This window comes from Procambarus clarkii, chromosome 56 (genome assembly GCF_040958095.1).
Source record: "Procambarus clarkii isolate CNS0578487 chromosome 56, FALCON_Pclarkii_2.0, whole genome shotgun sequence".
NCBI lineage: Eukaryota > Metazoa > Arthropoda > Malacostraca > Decapoda > Cambaridae > Procambarus > Procambarus clarkii.
This window is the reverse complement of record NC_091205.1, coordinates 26,924,183-26,947,558: the sequence shown is the minus strand read 5'-3', so window position 1 is coordinate 26,947,558 and position 23,376 is coordinate 26,924,183. Positions and strand designations below refer to the sequence as shown.

General features: G+C 39.9%; 3 protein-coding genes across 4 annotated transcripts in view; 1 reads left to right on the top strand and 2 right to left on the bottom strand.

Annotated features, from left to right (window-relative positions):
- The window catches only part of LOC123770814 (relaxin receptor 1), a 51,559-nt gene extending 40,026 nt beyond the window's left edge, over positions 1-11,533 (bottom strand). For both annotated transcript variants that reach the window (XR_011223079.1, XM_045762978.2), the window contains exon 1: positions 11,399-11,533. The gene's annotated coding sequence lies outside the window, so the exon portion shown is untranslated. The remainder of the gene's footprint in view (positions 1-11,398) is intronic.
- Positions 11,534-14,823: 3,290 nt separating this feature from the next.
- On the bottom strand, positions 14,824-15,375 carry LOC138353225 (RNA-binding protein 12B-like). The gene has a single exon (XM_069306109.1). It carries the CDS (start codon positions 15,373-15,375, stop codon positions 14,824-14,826), a length of 552 nt encoding a protein of 183 aa, XP_069162210.1.
- Positions 15,376-15,818: 443 nt separating this feature from the next.
- Positions 15,819-18,629, top strand: LOC138353224 (keratin, type II cytoskeletal 60 kDa, component III-like). Its single transcript, XM_069306108.1, has 2 exons — positions 15,819-15,827; positions 18,252-18,629. The coding sequence occupies exons 1-2, from the start codon at positions 15,819-15,821 to the stop codon at positions 18,627-18,629; spliced, it is 387 nt and encodes a 128-aa protein (XP_069162209.1).
- Positions 18,630-23,376: the final 4,747 nt, after the last annotated feature.

Sequence of the window (23,376 nt, the reverse complement as noted above, 5' to 3'; positions counted from 1 at the left end):
ATTAGATCTAGGTATCCCCATCTCTGCTGTCAAAACTGTATTGGTCCAAACATTCAGATCTGATAGGAAAGAACTTACTGACTCCCAACGACCTGAAAGTACTAGTATAAAAAGCTATGATTTGTTCAGATCTGAAACCTACATCTATGGACAGCACAAAACGTCCACTAGACTGTGCGACACAGTGGTTGCAAGGATCAGGTTGGGTTACCGTTACCTGTGGCAGGTGGCTGCAGGTGACGGGTCTCCCAATCCTGAGCACTCCAGTTGCAAACTCTGTGAGCAGGAACTACGGCATGATCTCCCGCACTACATCACTGAATGCCCAGTTATTAGACCTTTCAGACCAGTTGGCATGAGGTACCTGGAGCTTTGCAATTACTTTATTCACTCTCGTATTCTTGAAGATATCCTCACAGTGTACCCAAAATTTGCCAGTGCAGGCTATTAAACACATGGCTCTGTATGACTAACCATCCTGCGAGATGGGGACTTGTATTACCACTGCTACCTTATTCAATCTTGTGTTGTTGATATCCTCAAAATGCATCCGGAGTCTGCCAGTGCAGACCGCTTATCACATGCCTCTGTATGACTAACCATCCTGTGTGATGGGGATTTTTTAGCATCATCTAGTTAGCTTTTTTTTTGACACACTGTACTCCACTTCATATAGTCTAGGGTAGCTGCACTAATGCAGATGTACCTAATATGTTAATAAAAAAAAAATGTTGAATATTATTGTATCAAATTATCATTTTATCCTCAACTTCTTGATGCCATCAGAGACCTGAAAGTCAGAGCAAATGTCCGACAGAGTGAACTTTATAATCATGGTCCAACAGTTAAAGTTACAACTATTTAACAGTGTCTCAGCTCATACTGTTGTGAATTATGTGCTCAGCGAAATGCCATCCATGGTGGAGTGTTTTGTATGGAGGAAGTGCTGAAGATGTGTGTTATGTGTTCATCCTCGCTCACTTTGCGACTGTAAACTCTCTCGGTGAATGGCACATTTCTCTTTTGGTCTGAATCATTTCATGCTGATTACCCACCAACATAAAAATAAAACTTATCCAGTTAGACGCCCAAGCCACATATCGGAAAATAAAGAATTCTTCATTTTCAGATGTGTGGGTCTAGGTGAGTGCACTCACACATATATATATATATATATATATATATATATATATATATATATATATATATATATATATATATATATATATATATATATATATATATACATACATACATATAAGTGAACAAAGAGAACGTCATCCAGTTACAGTATATTGTCATCGAATTCCAAATTGTCAAAGCAGCCAAGCACTCGGAACAAACGGCAACAAATCAGAATTGAGCATTTGATGTCAATCTAAACGTTAAACTTTTTTCGTTTTTTTCCTCCGTGTGTACGTGTTTCTGAAGGCAATATTCACCTGCCACTTTCACCCAACCTTTTTTTACTTTCCATTTCATGAAATACAGCTCCGCTGCGCGGTGTCTTACAGTACTTAAAATACGGAGGGAAAGACATACTGGATGTTGCTTGAAGGTGGGTATTTGCTTTTGTTTAAATATTGGAAAGCAATGTTCAACTAAGGTAAAGATAGACTCAAACGATCTAGTATTTGGAGTGAATATTCTGCTTTACTCTAACAGGGTAAGGAAGTAGTATGTATATATCTATCTATATACAGAAATATTGATACATACAAACCACTTACCTGCATATTAATAAAGAACAAACTAAACTTATCTGCTATTAATGAGTGTACTCTCAAGAAACGCATGAATGACACAGGAGTAATTCATTTCATTCACCTGGGTTGTATAATCCATTCAAAATGTTACAGAAGTAGTTCAGCTTCACATCGGATTGGTGTATCAAAAGCACAACTGATAGCCACTCTCAACTGACATGAACATGAATGTAAATAGAGGAATGCTCTAGTAAGTTTCTTCTTGATAGTAAAATTTTGATTTAACAAGAAATACTCATTAGTCTCTAGAACCTATTTGAAATGTTTTCCCTCAGGGTGAGTGAAAGGAACGAAATATAAAACTATAAATCAGTTATACTTGGTTGATACCTGGTTGATGGGGTTCTGGGAGTTCTTCTACTCCCCAAGCCCGGCCCGAGGCCAGGCTCGACTTGTGAGAGTTTGGTCCACCAGGCTGTTGCTTGGAGCGGCCCGCAGGCCCACATACCCACCACAGCCCGGTTGGTCCGGCACTCCTTGGAGGAATAAATCTAGTTTCCTCTTGAAAATGTCCACGGTTGTTCCGGCAATATTTCTTATGCTTGCTGGGAGGGTGTTGAACAACCGCGGACCTCTGATGTTTATACAGTGTTCTCTGATTGTGCCTATGGCACCTCTGCTCTTCACTGGTTCTATTCTACATTTTCTTCCATTATGTCGTTATTAATATAAAAGCGTATTTCAGATTTGAAAGAAACGTGTTTTATCATGCTGATAAAATGCATTGCGTGGTATATGTGTAGTATTACAGAGAAATATTTTTGTCATTAAACATATTAATGCACGTAAGAGGGAATTAAATTTATATGTTATTTATCATTGCTCCAAACCCAGATTTTTTTGTAGGTTTAATTTTTAAACAATGGATTTAGCTATTTACGATTTCTTCTTTGAATTCTGGACTGCTCAATTTTTTGCGTCAGTTTTTGCCTCTGTCCAACATTCTGCTTTCTTTGTTCAGTTCTATTAATCTCTGTACACACTGTGGTCTTATTATTATAACTATCTCTGTCTCTCTAAAAACCCTCCCCTCCCTTCCTCTCTCTCTCTCTCTCTCTCTCTCTCTCTCTCTCTCTCTCTCTCTCTCTCTCTCTCTCTCTCTCTCTCTCTCTCTCTCTCTCTCTCTCTCTCTTTCTTCCTCTCTTCCCTCCCACGTGTCATACACAGCCTCTTACACACTACCTCTTCAAAACCTGATCAACTGGATGACCGGATTGATGTCCATAGGGAATGGAAAGGATGGGGGAGGTAGAGGGATGGGGAGATGAAATTCAGGAAGAGGATGCGAACTGGATGACCGATTACCATGTACAAATTTGTTTTTAATTAACTTTTTCTGACATCTCGTATTCTATTACCTAAACTTAAATTCCCGTGAGTTTTCTTTGCTCAGTGATGGAGCTTAACTTTCCGCCCTCTCTATCGCTGTACTTTTGGATGGAGAGCGCGGAAATGAATCTGATGGAGCTTAAATTTCTTTCCTCTCTGGCAAGGGCACTCATAAATGGAGTTTTTATTACTGAACGCCAGTAAGCGCCTCTAAGTCGCGCCTGTAAGAGCATCTGAGTCGCATCTTAGAATCATTCACACGTTGCTTCCATCTGCATCTAGGATGTGGTAGTCTCCAGTGTATTCTGCTCTCTCTCTCTCTCACTCTCTCATTCTGTGTTTCTCTCTCCTGTCGATATTCAATTCTTTTTTATTATCTCTATATTCGAGCTTTTGTTTTCGCTTTTGCGTATTTAATAATCAGTAATATAATATGCTAAGCCGATGCACCTAAAAAAATTCTTCAAACAATTGGTTGTTGTTAAAATAGAAATAAAAAAGCTAAAATATATTATGAAACACAAGCACCTTTCTCCATCCTCATCTCTCCAATCTTTGTCCTCATATCTCAGCTACTTGTCCTCACATACCTATACCTTACCCTCATAACCCAGCTACTTTTCCTCATATGTCTTCAATGTGCTATAATGAGTCGTATTAGCTTAGGGCTTGATCTCATAATGCCTATATCTCTACAATTTTGTAGCTAAATCATGATGAAGTGGCTGTTATACCTCATTCAAATATGATAAACCGATTTAAGAGGGTCAATAGTACAGTACCGTGTTTAATAACGACTAGTGTTCACATTTGCATTCGGTGATTGCTGTGCGATTGGGCGCCAGTGGAGAGCTTTGATATCTGAGGAACGAGAAAGGTGAAAGCTATTTCATATATTTCTTTTCAGCGTATAAATCTGCGTGACCCCCTACACGAACCACTCTCAATTCTGGATTCCGTGTGAACTGTTAATGAAATCAACCTTCCATGGTGTTTATGCTCGTCCAAACGTTGGCCGACCCCAAAGACACATTCGTTAATTTGAGTGTACTGGGTAACCCATATTATATATATATATATATATATATATATATATATATATATATATATATATATATATATATATATATATATATATATATATATATATATATATATATATATATCCTATGCTTAACTATAATAAAAATAATGTAACAAGCAAATTAGAGACGAGGAAAAAGCGAAGATATTGGAAAAAAATTTAGGAAAGAATTGAAGGTAGAAAAAGCAAAATATAAATGAATTAAGCTTGGAAGAAATAGAGTTGAAGCGGATCAACTGAACACCAGCTCAAAGCAAAGTGACAGCCTCTGATTGTTATTGACAATCATGGAATGATGTTAAAAAGCGAGGATTGTTGTTAGAAAGAATAATATGGATTGTCAGAGAAACAGCCATGAATTGTAATCAGACAACAATGAACTGTTGGTAAAGAGACAATTGTTGGTAAAGCCGTGAATTATTGTTAGACAGTTATGAGCTATAAAGAAATGTCTAGTTTTGTAACTTTTTAAGTGGTACCACAGCAAAATTCTCCTGAATATATAAGAGTTTTTCCTTCACCCGCTAAAACTTCTTCCTCCACCAGCTAAAAGTTCTTCCTCCACCAGCTGAAAGTTCTTCCTCCACCAGCTAAAAGTTCTGTCTCCACCCGCTCATTCGAAGCCTTAATTATTTATCCCCAGGACACGATCCGCTAATCACTTTACAACCATGTCCCCCAATTACTGCTGGGTGCTCAGGGATGAACAGGGAAGAAACGCTAACAAAGCACACGACCTTAGTTAGGATACAAATCCTGGTAACTCTCTCACTCTCTCTCATAATCAATCAAATGACTGAATACATTATGTTAACGTTTAAACATCAAGAGAAAATAAACAGTGTTAAGTGATCGTTCACGACATCAAGGTATCATTTTCTATCTTGATATCACCTTGAGATATCACCTTGAGATATCACCTCGAGTCCCGTAGACTAGTGTTGATAATTAAGTAATGGAACTTTAATTGTTTTTTTCTCATTAGATGAAGGAAAATGACGCCCGCGGAATCTAATTAACCCAAGAATTGCGAAAACAGGCGATCTTAGAACACTAAACCATGAGAGAAAACGTTTTTTTTTAACTTTTTCGATGGAGCTCTATTATAATCTTGAATCTCCTTATTTCGTTCCAGCAAACTCCAAACTCTTAAATTGGATCAATTTAAGCGCCTCATTCACTTAGCTAATCCGTTTGATGCCTATTATGAGTCTGAAACAATGACAAGGGCCGCCATATTATGCTGAAAGCCTCGTATGAACTGCCAGGTCTGAGACACAATAGAACCAATCAAGTGACATGAATCAAAATTAAACAGCAATCTGAAGGCCTTTGTTGGCTGCTATTGACCTACTGCTGTTAACCTTATCATAACAACACTGTTGACGATAATACTAGTTCAAATTAATTTTGTATTCTAATGCTGTTGGTAATAATACAACTGTGACAACTAATTTAACTCCAACAACAGAATTACAACTACAAAGGCTAAAAAAACTGCTATAAATTTACCTTTGCTTACCCACAAACAGTCCTAGACCTTCTGTTTTGCCCATTATTTATCCCCTGATAATTCTTTTGACCGTGTTGTGGCACAGTCGATTAAGGCAGCGTCTGGGATCCTCTCGGACGTAGGTTCGAGCCCCCATCACGGCCCTTGTGAATTTGTTCATTTGATGCATCACGCTATTGTGATTTGTGTGTGTAATTCCCTGACCTTGCTCTCCGCTAAGGTCATCCCTGACGTCTGGACACTTGCTCCGTCCGGGGACCGCCGGAACACGTAACGCGATTTCGACCAATTAGTCTCAATACTGCAGTCATGTAATCCGCTTCAGCGGACCGGAGTGACGCAACGCGTGACGCAGTTGTCTCCCGGGTTCACAATTAAAATTATCATTTTTTCCTGGTAGACTTTTCTGGTGGAGAGACGGTGTCCATCCAGCCAGCTAGTCCTTTCGATTTTTTTAACGTATAAATCTGCTATGGCTAAAAACAGAGGTACTAAAAATCATGGCAGCTCGCAAAATTGACGTAATGTCTCGTTTTCTATTCGTCGGGTCCTGGATAAGTTAGGTTCAGGCAATTTAGTACATCAGTTTAGTGACGTTGGGAACGCTCGATAGGATGGGTTGATGATCCAGGCCTGGCTTTGTCGAGAAGAACTTTGAGAGAAGAAAGTGACGCAATGTGCCGTTTTCTGTTTTGGGTCCTCTGGTAGGTTAGAATAAGGACACGTAAAATTGACTGTTTTCTTGACGTAGGGAAAGCTTGGGAGGACGGACTGAGCTAACAGTATGTTAATGTGCCGTTAGGTATTATAGTTTCCAACGGTAAGAGACTTGTTTGTAGCCACAAGACATTACGGTTTACCTTTAACGGGAACACGGAGGCACATTCAACACTCCTGTCATCTCTAAATCAACAACAACAACCCCTCTCCCCCCCCCGCCTTAACATCTCTGGTCTTTCTACCTGATTTCTCTCTCAGATATATCGAAGGACCTCTGATTTTCCTCATTACTTACCCCTAAGTCTGTTCTATAACCTCTGGCCCATCTCTGCCTTCCTTCCTAAGATTTCCGAGAATCTTAGGCCATTCTTTGTATTGTCCCCCAAGGTTTACTCAAGAACCTGAGAAGCTCTTTCTCTGAAAAAAAGAGCTTTCTTTTTCTCTTCTAAAAACTTTCTCATAGTCTGTTCCCTGTCTGTGCTCATCGAGGGCCCGTGGACTTCAGCTAATTTACATATCTTGAGGCATATTTAATGCTGGAGTTGAGAAGTCAAATTATTTAATTTCATACTTATATTCATGGATATAATTCTCTTGTTCATCCTGCTTTTGCAATTAATTATGCTCGAGCTTAAAAGCTATTCTTGCAGGCACAATTGTGATTCTTGAACTGAAAGCTGTGTATGAGATTAAATTTGCAATAGGCGAAGGGTTATACATTTATGTCAGTGGCAACTCTTTGATATTTGTATATCTTGTATATTAATAATAATTGTATATTTAAACTATTAACTTTAATTTTTACGGTATGTTTGCATATTTGCACTAGAGAGCATTATTACCACTAATACATTAGTGCTGATACAGGAATTTTTTCTGCTAATATATTAGAGGTAAATTGAGTACTTGTACTGATATATATTAGTGCGAAGTTGAGTACTTGTGCGTTTCATATGTGTTAATACAGGTTAATGGTTCTTAAGTGTTAATATTGAACACCTTTATGTTTAAATGTTACTAAGGTTTATAATTACATGTTCATCTCTCAATCTCTCGTATAACAAGAAAACTTTTAGAGTTAAGACTTTTGTAAAATAATTTACGTTTAATTTAAACTTTAAAAAATCTCATGAATTCGATGCGTGAAAATTATCTTTGTAATATCAAACCTGCATTGTTATATTTGTGGCTAACGGGTCGTGTTTGCATTATTTTTACATAGGTGGGATGCAGGAATAGAGGAATTTTATTCAATATACATTATTAATCATAGTAAATAATAATAATAATATTAATTATAGAGAAACTTACTACAAGACCATAGTGTTTGAATGAGGATGATGTTAAGACCCAATACATGTATAAGTGTATTATGGTTTAATAATACACTGTATTGATCTTGATCTTCATCTTCATAAATAATATTAATACCCATTAATGTGTGGTTTGGTCAACATTTCTTCAGCCACGTTATTGTGACTTATCGTTTGCATCAATACCCACATTTAGGGTCTCTGCAAATCACTCTCTCAAGAGGAACTTTTAAGCAAAAGGTCGTATATATATGACAGTGAGATGTTCACAGGGCATAGAAAATAGCAGTTTCAACACCCTTGTGTATCGAAGTACGCAAAATTATGGAACACATTTTGCCTGCCCGCTGACGACCCAAACATTGGCGACGTATCAATAATTCAAAAATCGTGTAAACGAATGACCAATAACTCGCAAAAGTATTAAATACCAATATAGAATCCCCCTCATCACCGGTGAAATATAAACATTCAAGTGCTGCTCTAGATTGTAAACTTCAAAGTAAATCCAATTTAATATATAAATTACTAATAATATTATAGGAAAAATCCAAAAGCGTAAGAGATAAGAGTTTAAAAAGCTCACAAATTCAATAAACAATACCTAAAAGACAGGTCGTGGAGTAAGTGGCTGTGTTCCATAGCTATTAGCCGATGCATTAGGCAGCAATACGCCACGTAATGGGAAGCTGAGCGCAGCGCTGATGCTGCAGATCTACAGAATAATTCAACAAGCAGCTGGATACAACGTTAATATCTTGCTTGTTGCGTGTCTGTCGGTGTTCCGAGGTCAGATTTGTAACATATATTTGGAACAATACACTGAGTAACAAATTATTATTTTTTGTTTCTGGTTTTTATTAATTTATTTTTGTTTATGCTGCCCAAGTACAGAACATATTTGTTATTCCCCTTCTATTTTTGTTTCGATATTTGCCTCACACAGCTTAGAAAAGACGTCATGAAGGTAACTATAAGTCGGAAGGTCGACTTATGTGTCAAAGCTTTAGATAGAGTTGGCAGCTTTCAGTTACCTTCAAAACGTCTATTCTAATATGTCTGGGACAAAATTCGAAGCAAAGTTTTAGGGGAATAATACCAGTTTTCTGTATCTTGGAGGTAAAATTACCAAGAACGTAAGTCTTGTTAAGTCGTAAGTTTCGTGATATAATATTTATAATATATATATAATTTTCGAAGACAAAGAAACATTGCCTCCTGATGAAAATGTTCACGGAACATGTTTAATACGTACAAAAAATCTTATAAACAGATTTTAAGGAAACACTTCATAATTACTGACTCATGTTTGGAAACGACTAATGAAATTCCTCACCACTTTCACAAGTGTCCTGCTGGAGAGAATATAATTCTTTATGTGGATTGTTGACTCGGGTTTGAAAGGCTAAATTCCAGTTTCTGTGTGAGCTTGAGTGTATGTGTGTGTATATTTGTATTTACCTATTTGTATTCACCTAGTTGTGCTTGCAGGGGCTTAGCTCTGCTCTTTCGGCCTGCCTCTCAACTGTCAATCAATCAACTGTTACAAACTACTATTTTTTTCACACACACACATAGGAAGCAGCCCGTAACAACTGTCTAACTGTCCAGGTACCTATGTTACAGCTAGGTAACATGGGCATCAGGGTGAAATAAAATTTGCGCATTCGGTTTCCGCCGAGGACCGGGATCGAACCCAGACCCTGGGATTACGAATCCCAAGCGCTGTTCATTCAGCCACGGCCCCTTGTGTGTGTGTGTGCATGCGTATGTGTGTGTTTGAGTGTATTTGAACATACTTGTGAGGCCGAATGTAACCTAATGTGAAATATCCTTTTTTTCTATCACTTACACTGGTTGCTTACCTTCTATATCCCCCCTCCCACCACATTCTTGTTCCCCAATCCAATTTCCCTCTGCCTTCCTACCCCCTTTAATTACCAAGACCTGCATCACTACACCTGCCCTTGTTCGTCATACAGACCATGCTCCATATCCACTAACATCCACTTGAGAATCGCCTGCCACTTGAGGGGTTGAAGTGGCAGGGAGGGTTTTATTGAACAATCGTCGTTAAGTGAAAATTTCTGCGCTGTGAAGAGCTAGGAATACTCACCCCAGGAATATTTTGTGTCTGATTTTCTATTAATGTTTAGGAAGAGCTCTCAGGAAGGACAAAATAAACATCAACATTGATAAACATAACCCTAATCTAATAACATCAATCACAGAAGGTTATCTTAAGATCTTGAGGTTATTTATGGTTATTAAATAAGGTGCTTATTTAGTATGGGGTGCACAATAAACTAGCCCCCTCCGACGGCAGCAATAAAAAAATCTCGTTACACACAAAACGGTTTAACTATTTTATGAGTAAACTGTTTGGTCAACAGTTTAATTGTTATTAGTAATTTATATATAAATGTAATTATATCATTCTTTACGATATTAGTAAGTTACTCTGGATCTTCTTTGTATAAATACATAAACCAGCCTGTTCTTACGAACAAAATGAACAATGCTCGTTAATCCAGCCGCCAAACCATTTTAAGAATGAAAAATGGTTTACAAGTGATTCACAACTCAACCCGTCCTCGACTCAAGTCCGTTACATCCAGCGGTCGACCCTACAGACGCGTTAATAAATTTTAATATGCTGTTCATTAAAAACGGGAATTTTCTCAAATATAAATTAATATTATAATATATTAGCATATTGTCATATATAGGCATAGATTAGGTTAGGTGTTTAGGTTCTGTTATCGATTATTTGTATTTGTAGTACGTGGGTGAAGCATTTATAGCGTTGTGGTTCGAACAAAATTCGTCAGTGAAGCACTTGTTCGCGGAAGTGTTCGAACGAAAGCTAGTTGTGAGTCGTGTGTAAACCGTTTCTCATTCCTAAACAGGGGGTTTGGCAGGGTGCATGGAATCACTTTTGGATGTTGATCAGACCACACTCTAGAAGGTGAAGGGACGACAAACTTGGCGTAACTTGGCGTACTTTAGCCACGTTATTGTGACTCATCGCCTGCTCACTTTTGGATCTTTGTTTGGAGGACGGGCTTCACAACTGATGACGATCGAACATTTCTCGAACAGTGATTCCCTGACGACCTCTGTTCGAATCTGAACTCGGTAAATGCTTCACCCACGTAAATCATATATAAAACAATCGTCAAGAGAACATAAACACCTTACCTAATTTAGGCCTAATTATACAACAAATTTATAACATATAATAATGATAATTTATATATTATAACATAATGATTTTATTCTAAGTCTAAGTTTTATTCTAAATTTTGCCCGATGCACTAAGAATTACTATCTTAAATATCGAACCCCCCCCCCCCTGTAACTTCAAATATTCATCTGTAGTATATATGTTCTTATTTATACATATTTTATGCATAAATTATTATTGTTATTATTATTATTAAAATTGACGAAAGCATCACTAAGGGGGTTGACAGCTGCACGGACCCCCAGAGTAAGAACAGGTTGTCACTCCCAGGACCTGACGGCTGTCACTTACAGTGCTGAGTGCGTCACTGACGGTGCTGAGTGCGTCACTGATCCTGCTAAACTCCTATTGTTTTATACACAGGTGAGTACAACAACAGACAACTTCTGACAGCAGGTTGAGAGCTGTGAGAATCGTAAGTCTTACCGTTCTAGTTTTCCCTGGAACACGATCCGCCAATCGGCTAACAACCAGGTACCCAATTTCTGCTGGGTGATCAGAGGCGAACAGTTAAGGACTGGCGCTTTAGCCCATTCTCCCCGCCCAGGAAACGAAACCAGACCAAATTACAGGCAATGCGCAGGGCGAGTGGGTTGCCAGTGCGCCACCAGCGATCACAATAACGAGGTACATAGCGCACGTCTGAGAATACTCCGGATTTAAGGTGTTCATTCGAACACCTGAAGCTGGACGTTCGATCCCGTCGTACAGCTTCAAGCGAAAGACAACACAAACCGAGATAAGTATAGTTACCGCTAACGATTGATCCTTCAACTGCTCAATCCGCTCTAATTCAACCACCAAACCAGACCAGAGTTTACATTAGCCTATTTGTCAAATAGAACTCAAAACCTTAGGAAATAGAACAAGTAATAATACAGCCAATGGATAATAAAAGTAATCATAAGTCATATAACAATCTTTGGAAATATAGAAATAAATTCATACCAGTCAGTATCAAAAGTCTTTATATAGATGCCGAGTGTTCTTTAAAAAACCCTCGCCTGGTTTTTTGTGTTTTATTTAATGTATGTTTTTGTTCAGCTCTCTACGTTCACTTAACGATATGAACCGTCTAGAAAGACATCGTTTCATTCTCTGTCATAGTTCGTGCCGGGTGTGTGCTTCTATCCTTCCTGTTCTTAAGATGGAAGAACTGGAAGTCATTCCAGTAACTTGGGATGCCATTTAACTGCATCACCCCCTGGCGACTCATAAGTCGGGAGGCCCCATGTCGTTTCTCCAGCCTCCCTCCCCCTCTTCTCCAAGACTGGGACAACACTTGTCACTTTCCTCGCTCCCACAGTTGGTCCCATCATCCTTGGCTTGTTATGCTGCTCTCTCTGAGCTGCTCCCTCTCTGTTATGTTGCTCTCTCTGGCCTGCTCCCTCTCTGTTATGCTGCTCCCTCGCTCTCTCTGGCCTGCTCCCTCTCTGTTATGCTGCTCTCTCTCTCTCTCTGGCCTGCTCCCTCTCTGTTATGCTGCTCTCTCTCTCTCTCTCTCTCTCTCTGGCCTGCTCCCTCTCTGTTATGCTGCTCCCTCGCTCTCTCTGGCCTGCTCCCTCTCTGTTATGCTGCTCCCTCGCTCTCTCTGGCCTGCTCCCTCTCTGTTATGCTGCTCTCTCTCTCTCTCTGGCCTGCTCCCTCTCTGTTATGCTGCTCCCTCGCTCTCTCTGGCCTGCTCCCTCTCTGTTATGCTGCTCCCTCGCTCTCTCTGGCCTGCTCCCTCTCTGTTATGCTGCTCTCTCTCTCTCTCTGGCCTGCTCCCTCTCTGTTATGCTGCTCCCTCGCTCTCTCTGGCCTGCTCCCTCTCTGTTATGCTGCTCTCTCTCTCTGGCCTGCTCCCTCTCTGTTATGTTGCTCTCTCTGGCCTGCTCCCTCTCTGTTATGCTGCTCTCTCTCTCTGGCCTGCTCCCTCTCTGTTATGTTGCTCTCTCTGGCCTGCTCCCTCTCTGTTATGTTGCTCTCTCTGGCCTGCTCCCTCTCTGTTATGCTGCTCTCTCTCTCTGGCCTGCTCCCTCTCCGTTATGCTGCTCTCTCTGGCCCGCTCCCTCTCCTGGTGGTCAGTCCCCGTGTGGCCAACCTCGCCCAGGATTCAACAAGCATTTACAAATCTACTTTACGGTCCTGTACATGTTTTCTCAATGTTTGTAGGCGTTGGTTTTATTTATTAAATAGTTTAAGAGCATTGAGATTTCCCAATGAAATGTTGTTGTTGTTGTAAACAGTCTCCTGGTGCTTCCGAGTTCATAAACTGTTTAATATATGATGACAATGCCGCGAAGATCGAGAAAAGATGTGCAGGTTCGTATGTACTTGTGTACTTACGAATACAAGTGTTCGTAAGTACACATTGAATCCGGATTCAATCCGGATTGATGAAACCTGGCCACTGCCAGCCATCACCTGCGTGGGTCGTCGACTGCCATCAGCTGCGTGGGTCGTCGACTGCCATCAGCTGCGTGGGTCGTCGACTGCCATCACCTGCGTGGGTCGTCGACTGCCATCACCTGCGTGGGTCGTCGACTGCCATCACCTGCGTGGGTCGTCGACTGCCATCACCTGCGTGGGTCGTCGACTGCCATCACCTGCGTGGGTCGTCGACTGCCATCACCTGCGTGGGTCGTCGACTGCCATCACCTGCGTGGGTCGTCGGCTGCCATCAGCTGCGTGGGTCGTCGACTGCCATCACCTGCGTGGGTCGTCGACTGCCATCACCTGCGTGGGTCGTCGACTGCCATCAGCTGCGTGGGTCGTCGACTGCCATCACCTGCGTGGGTCGTCGACTGCCATCAGCTGCGTGGGTCGTCGACTGCTATCACCTGCGTGGGTCGTCGACTGTCATCACCTGCGTGGGTCGTCGACTCCCATCACCTGCGTGGGTCGTCGACTGCCATCACCTGCGTGGGTCGTCGACTGCCATCACCTGCGTGGGTCGTCGACTGCCATCAGCTGCGTGGGTCGTCGACTGCCATCACCTGCGTGGGTCGTCGACTGCCTCTCACAACATCTTCACCAGCAGTTTGTGTCAACAGCTTCCGCCTGACGATCGCTTCTCCGTTTTTCCATTTTATCCCCCAGCTATTTTCACTATCATTTTGATCTCTTTTTTTCTCTTTTTTTTTACAGCGTTGCGAACCTCTTTCCGCTTTACCTTGCTCACCTTTTTTATAAACTTTTTTAACGTGAATCGCCAAGTGCTTTTGCCCACTGTTTTGTTTTTCGTTCGTTACTTGTTTTGTTTCGACAGCATTTGTGAGTTTTAGTTACTAAAGAAGTAAATTTCCTTTTGTCGTTGCTTGATATTATTAATTGAAGGAAACAGCTAATGGCCAATTGACCAATGAAAAGCAGCTTTAAATTACGTCTAAGTACACTCATTCATAAGTCTAACCTACGCTTGAAACACCTCATTGCAACGGTTATTAACCACACATCGTATGTTATCACACAGATTGCATCGAATTTTACGTAATTTCTCACTTTGCAACTCATTTGAAGTCTTGTTTCAGTGCACGTAATGTGAGGTTGATGTTTCTCATCACCAACTAGGCTCAGGCACTAAGTATTTGAGCCTTGTAAATAATTGACATCATTCGTCACCATCTGTCTCGTTCTTTGAATCACTATCTGCCTCATTCCTTCATTCACCATCTGCCTCATTCTTTCATTCACCATCTGCCTCATTCCTTCATTCACTATCTGCCTCATTCCTTCATTCACTATCTGCCTCATTCCTTCATTCACTATCTGCCTCATTCCTTCATTCACTATCTGCCTCATTCTTTCATTCACCATCTGCCTCATTCCTTCATTCACTATCTGCCTCATTCCTTCATTCACTATCTGCCTCATTCATTCACTATCTGCCTCCTTCCTTCATTCACTATCTGCCTCATTCCTTCATTCACTATCTGCCTCATTCCTTCATTCACTATCTGCCTCATTCCTTCATTCACTATCTGCCTCATTCTTTCATTCACCATCTGCCTCATTCCTTCATTCACTATCTGCCTCCTTCCTTCATTCACTATCTGCCTCATTCCTTCATTCACTATCTGCCTCATTCCTTCATTCACTATCTGCCTCATTCCTTCATTCACTATCTGCCTCATTCCTTCATTCACTATCTGCCTCCTTCCTTCATTCACTATCAGCCTCATTCCTTCATTCACTATCTGCCTCATTCCTTCATTCACTATCTGCCTCATTCCTTCATTCACTATCTGCCTCATTCCTTTATTCACCATCTGCCTCATTCCTTCATTCACCATCTGCCTCATTCCTTCATTCACTATCTGCCTCATTCCTTCATTCACTATCTGCCTCATTCCTTCATTCACTATCTGCCTCATTCCTTCATTCACCATCTCCCTCATTCCTTCATTCACCATCTGCCTCATTCTTCCATCACTTGTTCTTTCAGTGTTCTTTCATTCAACACCTGCAAATACTCCGACTCTCTCCAAGTGCTTAATTTCTTCATCACCTGCCTCCTTCCTTCTTTACCTGTCCTATCCTCTCATCTGCCTCCCTCTCACCAGCCTCCCTCTCACCAGCCTCCTTCTCACTTGCTTCCCTCCATAAGACCCTCTTCTATGTCTGTCCTAGAAGGGGAGAGAGTCATTCCCTCAGTTCGGGCAAAACTCTCCCCTTCTACATCACTATTGAGAGGAGTTGCAGTACTTCTCTGTCTCCTCACTGTAGCGTGTCGCGATACTTCCCTCAGGGTGTTTTGTGTGTAGTTATTCTTAATAGCAGTAATTGTGTGTACTGTTACTGGGGGGTGATAGTACCATCTCTCGTACTATCATGATCAAAGTCATGCCAAACACACGCCGAAACTATGACGTTGGTACAATGTTCGAAAAAGTTTTAACACCTAACCAGTTATAACAGCCAATATAGCAAGTTGTAACAACGTTATAATACGTCATAAACACGTTAAGTCAAGATGTAACAATTTTATTACAAGTTGTAACAAGCGGAAAATAGAGACAGTTACGGTTTGTGTTTCCAGGGAGATGTCTCAGATCTTGAGAATCTTTGGTCGAATCAGGGGTCAGCCATTGAATATGAGACTGTGGAATATGAGAATACTCGGAAGGAATATGAGAATACTTGGAAGGAATATGAGAATACTTGGAAGGAATTTTGGTTGACCAGACCACACACTAGAAGGTGAAGGGACGACGACGTTTCGGTCCGTCCTGGACCATTCTCAAGTCTCATATATTGGAAGGAGAAACAATAGTGTCAATACCATTATTTTGATTAATATGATATATCAAGGAGAAACTCTAAGTAGACATTTGCTGAACTATGTTTTCACTTTGTCTAGAACATCTTTCAGTCTTCTGTAGTGTGACTAAATGAGGTTGGAGGCTGGACGGTTGTAGGTAACCTCTTGACACTTTTCATAGTGAATTGTGATTGAATAGCGAGTATCATAGGTGGTTGAGTTCGACCATTAAGGACCATATAGGTTAGTCCCTCAAATGTAGTCTTAGAGTAATTGAAGCATGTTCAAGGATTCGATGAATAGCTGTACCCAATATGCACTACGAGTGTTGCCGGGTGATGGATGGTCGTAGAACCCACGTGTAAGCATGTGGAGTCCAGGATATGACCATCACCTATTGGCAGTCGATAGGGGAGTGTTATTAGTACTGCATAACCATGGAATGACCCCTGGCCTTCCAAGTTCGAGTCCTAGAGGTATATATATATATATATATATATATATATATATATATATATATATATATATATATATATATATATATATATATATATATATATATATTTATATATATATATATATATATATATATATATATATATATATATATATATATATATATATATGCAACAATGATCACAAAAACACTGATTCAAGTATGCAGAATAACCACATGTGAAAAATAGAAAATGCTTAACGCGTTTTCGGCTAATTCGCCTTCATCAGAGCAAAGTAGAATCAATCAATAGAATCAATGATTCTACTTTGCTCTGATGAAGGCGAATTAGCCGAAAACGCGTTAAGCATTTTCTATTTTTCACATGTGGTTATTCTGCATAAATATATATATATATATATATATATATATATATATATATATATATATATATATATATATATATATATATGTCGTACCTAGTAGCCAGAACTCACTTCTCAGCCTACTATGCAAGGCCCGATTTGCCTAATAAGCCAAGTTTTCATGAATTAATTGTTTTTCGGCTACCGAACCTACCTAACCTAACCTAACCTAACTTTTTCGGCTACATAACCCAACCTAACTTATAGAGATAGGTTAGGTTAGGTTAGGTAGGGTTGGTTAGGTTCGGTGATATATCTACGTTAATTTTAACTCCAATGAAAAAAATTGACCTCATACATAATGAAATGGGTAGCTTTATCATTTCATAAGAAAAAATTTAGAGAAAATATATTAATTCAGGAAAACTTGGCTTATTAGGCAAATCGGGCCATGCATAGTAGGCTGAGAAGTGAGTTCTGGCTACTAGGTACGACATATATATATATATATATATATATATATATATAATCTCAGTGGCAGATTATATTCATATAATCTTAACTTACCTTAAGAAACATCGCTGGTATTCTTAACAACGTGTCGTCACTGGAGCTGTAGACTATAAGGTTCTCACTAATCCAACAAGTGATTTATAACCATCTATAAATATCTCTCAAAATATTATCCACTAAATCAAAGTAAATGTTGTATAATAATCTTGATTACTAATCTAAGAATTATCTCCATATTCACTCATCACTTTCATCCAAAGTGTAAAAGGTATTTTTTTCTACTTCAATTTTAGATTTCTATATTTCACTGTCGTTAATGAAGGCAACAGGTAGGCGATCAGGTAGGCGACCTGTTGAGTGATTGAGCAGACTGTTGGTGTCAGCGCACAGTCTTCCTGGGATAGTCCTAGCAGAAAGAACAGCTCTTTTATTAGTCGTTCTTGCTAATTAGATGGGAAGAGACGATTGCTTGATTAATTGGCAGTGGGGTAATGGGGGGGGGGGGGTAAGGGGGGGGGAGTGAAAGTTGCACTTGTTTCTAGCGACAGTGCCACAGTAAGTTGGCAGTGGCGCTCCTGTTTAGTGATGTGGGAGAGAAAACGTCTGTCTGTCTGATATAGGAGACGGCAGACAGTAAGGTGTACTCCTGTGTGATGTTGGGGGCTGGTAGAAGCACTTCCGTGGCACTTCTGTGGCACTCCCGTGGCACTCCCGTGCACCTAGCGAGCATGTGGTGGTGGCGCAGGGCTGGCGGCCGTGTGCAGGGTAGTGGTGTTTGGAGGTGGCGGGGGTGGCGGCGGCGCAGGTTGTGGTGGCAGAGGTGGTAGTGGTAGTGGTGGTGGTAGTGGTGGTGGTAGTGGTGGTGGTGGTAGTGGCTGCTGTAGAACGTATGATGGTGGTGATGATAGTGGTTATGGTGGTGGCGGTGGTGCCAGCAGCTTCAGTAGCGCTAATGATGATGATAGTGTTTTGATGGTGATGTTTATGGCAACGGTGAGACTAGTGGTGGTAATGGTGATGCCAATAGTAACGGGGGAGTTTGTGATGGTGGTGGTGGTGGTTATAGTGGCAGCCAAGCAGCCTGTGATGGGCAGGAACTAGCATGCCTCAAACACCCTCTAACTTTTCATCCAATACAAATAACAAATACAAATATTCATTTATACAAAAAAGTAATAAATAAACAAATTCTCCGTGCGGCACAAACTATTACATATTACATAAAAACCATGAAAACTGGAACATGCATAATGGCAGTAATGAATTACCACTTAGGTTGTTAAGTATGAATTAGTGAAAACACTAAAATATGCAGATTTTAGTTGATACCTCTTGATTTAAATACACAGCTACACAGACACACACACACTCTCTCTCTCTCTCTCTCTCTCTCTCTCTCTCTCTCTCTCTCTCTCTCTCTCTCTCTCTCTCTCTCTCACACTCTCACACACACACACACACACACACACACACACACACACACACACACACACACACACAAACACACACAGTATGTAAACCCACAACAAATTGTCACTGTAATTATACATCTGAACGTTAACTTTCCTAACTTCGCCAAAATCCTATATAACCTCTAAACCTTAACATGATAATTCCTCACGCAACATCGCCGCCCATTACGAACTTTCGTGATTTATTAAAAGTCTTGCGAACTTTTCTTTTTCGCGTCAATTCCAATTTCCCACAATGATTTTATTTCTAGATCACCTTGGTTATTTGCTTGGTACAGAGGCCCGCGTTGGCCACCTTGGTTACAGTCTCGTGTTGGGCCCAGGTACATAACAGACGACCTCCAATGCCCTCTTCCCGTCTGTAGTGAAAGACTGTAACCAACCACTACAGCTCGTCTGTATAACGGCGGCTTCGCTTCTTGCAGGTCGGCGTTCGATTCCGCGACGATGCGAGTGGTCGAGGAAGCATTTCTTCCCTATATCTTATCCCAGCTCTTCATTCTTAGAGCTCTTCCAAGTGCTGTACTGGCTTAGTCCTTTTTTCTGATGATGATCTTATCTTACACAACAAATATAAGGCTAAGTAGTTATCAGGAGAAAGTCCTAAGCCAGTATGGCACTTAGGTGCTGGGATATGAGGACAAGGAGCTGGGATATGAGGACGGAATGAATGGAACGATACCCAGTCACTTGGACATTTGGTGATCGAGCACCGTCCCTGCAAGATGCGAGTCCACTGCTCTGTTGACCATTCTACCTGACAGAATAATAGTTAAGCTTCTTTCTGTGAGAAAAATTGTTAACCTCACTGGCGCTTTGAAAACGAGTCAGAAAACATATATATTTTATTCAACTAATTTGCATTTGTATTCTACTGCGCATGACTTCGAACGCGGTCAAATCTGTCCCACTGATTCTAAGTTGCAAGACTCAGCCAAAGTAAACAGACACATATGTTAACTCTCAACTTCCAAAGAGCCTGGCACAGGTAAGTCAGTTTACTTGTAAGCGGTGAGTTACAACCCCGCTCCTGTGCCAGGTAAGTCCACTACGGGCTCACAATAGCCCGTGCTACTTGGAAACCTTTGTTCCATGTAGCTGAATCTAAAACATATAAAGAGCGCCATTAGCGTAGCACCAACATGTGAAGTTAATGTCCCTCTGCGCTTTGAAGCTCAGTGGGAGGATGATCCTACTCGACTACATCTCTTCGATGTCGTGCTTAGTATCTGCTTAAAAGAATCCAAGCTGTGATTAACGCTTAAGAAAGCTTAGTCGCGTGGGACACTGCTACTCCCGGCAGGTGGCACAGTCCTTGTTACACTCATGAGAAAAAGACATCACACTGGCATTATATAGAGCTGTGATCGTGGGGCAGATAACATTCATTCGTTTTATGTGGGTGTGGAAATGACTATAGTCATTTTCTGAGAATATTAGTCGTCACTGAAGCCATCCAAAGTATTAAGGGTTATGAGCATAGTTTTGGGGAAGTTCCATTCCTGTGGTATGCTATCTTCTACGATAATAGGTGATATTATGCAGCTCTCTCTGTCTCTCTGTCTGTCTCTCTCTCTCTCTCTCTCTCTCTCTCTCTCTCTCTCTCTCTCTCTCTCTCTCTCTCTCTCTCTCTCTCTCTCTCTCTCTCTCTCTCTCTCCCCTTCACTGTCCGCTTCTCGTTTACTTGTTAATGATTCCTGGAACCGTCCTGTTCGCTCTAGGGGAAACGTAACTATTTACTTTGACAAATATTCGGGATAATACTGAAAGATATTACCTCTCGATGAGACACTAACTCTGTGATAAAAATGTAAATAGTTGATTTCCAGGATCAAGGAAGCTGCATCTCGTATATGTATGCCAGTCACATGGCTGTTTTAGCATCTTTGACAGACATTAATTCTGTTGTTCTTTATCATCCTGGAGTCAGAATTTATCATTTATGTCTCCATTTGCTGAAACCTGTACATGTTTCTTAAGTTATGGCGGATTAGTCTGCATTTATTAACATGTTTACGAGCTTTGAAATTAACACCAAAGGCTATTATCGTTCCAAGCAACTTCGCAGCGTTATTGAGTTCAAACAGTTTAATAAATGCAGATTAAACCTCTTTGACTGAGGAATCCTCTAGGTTCATTAACCATGACCTCTAATATCGATGACTATAAAACATTTTCATCTCTTACTTTTTGACGGAATTCATTGCATTGTACTTGAAATGCATTGTGTATGTAGCGTTTGGCAATTCATTTTACTGCAAAATTTGGTAGTTTATTTCGTAGGATTATACCGTATCTCAGGTCCGATTCTTTGTAGAGGACTGGGAGTTTTTGAGAGAATTGCTTTTTGTTAGAGGATTTGGTATTTTACGAGAGCATTTCATGTTTGTGAGTGAATTGTGTTTTTTTTTTGAAACAGAGGATTGTGTATTTTCTGACGAGATTCTCTATATTTTGCGGAGTTTTATTTTTTTGAGATAGAGAGAATACTAGAAGGAATATCTTGCGCTGTCCGGGTCTGTCAGTCTCCCCCTCTGTCTCTTGGTATTTATCTCTCTTTCTGTCTGTCTCTCTGTTTCACTCTCCTGTACCCTTTCCCCATCCCCTACTCTCTCTCTCTCTCTCTCTCTCTCTCTCTCTCTCTCTCTCTCTCTCTCTCTCTCTCTCTCTCTCTCTCTCTCTCTCTCTCTCTCTCTCTCTCATTGGAGGCCAGAGCATCTGGCCTCCAATGTTGGAGTGACATACAGATAGACAGGGAATGGGAAGGGGACTATCAGGAGAAAGCGCCAAGCAATTACACCTAGAAGGGATTAGGATAAGGATTTGGGATGGGTCGGGGGGAAGGAATGGTGCCCAATCGCTTGGACGATCGGGGATTGAACACCGACCTGTATGAAGCGAGACCATCATTCTACCGTCCAGCCCAATTAAGTGTTAAACAGAATGACATTTTTTTCTAATAATATATATTCTCGATGAAAGGGAATATTTCCTCAGGGATAGGGAGTAGTCTCTTGAAAGATAATTCTTTTTGGGATTGGGATTGGAGCGTTCTATATATATTTTGATGAGAATTTGATTTGAGTGAACGGAGCATTCTCTGTTGTTAGAATGACTTTTGTGATGAAAGATTTTTCGTCTGTGGGAAGAGTATTTCCATGTAGACGTGTGCGTTTGTTGATATTTTTGTGTGCTTTTTTATTTTTGTGTGTGCATAGTTTTTCCCTATGATCTGGAGGAAGTACGTTTTCTATGTGGATATCATTTTCGTTATCCTGTGACGGGAACACGTTTTCTATGTGGGTATGATGTGCTCGGGAGGGACTATGCTTTCTCTCTCTGAAGAAAGTGTTTCTCATAGCGAAGAATCTTTATTGTATATGAAGAGTGTGTCTTATTGAATGAGGTTGATATCTCTGTGAAAGCTTTCCTTCTGTGATGAAAGTGCTTTCTATGATAGAAGGTAATTTCATAGGAAGGTTTTTCTTTTTCTCTGAGGGAGAGTCTTTTTATCTCTTGGAAATATGTCTCTTGCTTAGGATTATATATATATATATATATATATATATATATATATATATATATATATATATATATATTTATATATATATATATTATATATATATATATATATATATAAATATATATATATTATATATATATAAATATATATATATATATATATATATATATATATATATATATATATATATATATACATATTATATATATATATATATATATATATATATATATATATATATATATATATATATATATATATATATATATATATACATATTATATATATATATATACACACAGTCATTCTCATAAATACTCACGAACATGCAGATACAGTCTTATACACCTATATGAAGATATAGACCCAAACACCTCCACACATATACAGACAATTCAACTACATACAGATATGTACATATATAAATACAGAAATACACGTAGACATAAAAACCAGACATGTACACAAACATATGAATGGACAGAATCATAAAACGTTGTTAAAATCGTGCAAAGTTTTTTGTAAATCTTTTGAACCTCAAAGACTCGCGTGATTGTATTTTTTTTTTTATATATTTCTCACTCTCTAGTCTGTGTCCTATGTACATTGTTGTTGTTATTGGGATTGTCATTGTTTTTATTGTAAATGTTGTTGTTATTACACATACACACCGAGTTTCAACTGATGTACAGGTTCCTGAGCCTACTGGGCTTTATCATATCTACATTTGAAACTGTGTATGGAGTCAGCCTCTACCACATAAACTGTCTAATGCATTCCATCCTGTTACCAACTCTGACACTGAAAAAGTTCTTTATAAAGTGCCCCATTTGGGTACTAAGTTTCCACTTGT

Coding starts and splice junctions, on each gene's coding strand:
- LOC138353225 (XM_069306109.1), bottom strand. CDS start 15,375: ATGAGGCAGATGGTGAATGAAGGAATGAGGGAGATGGTGAATGAAGGA.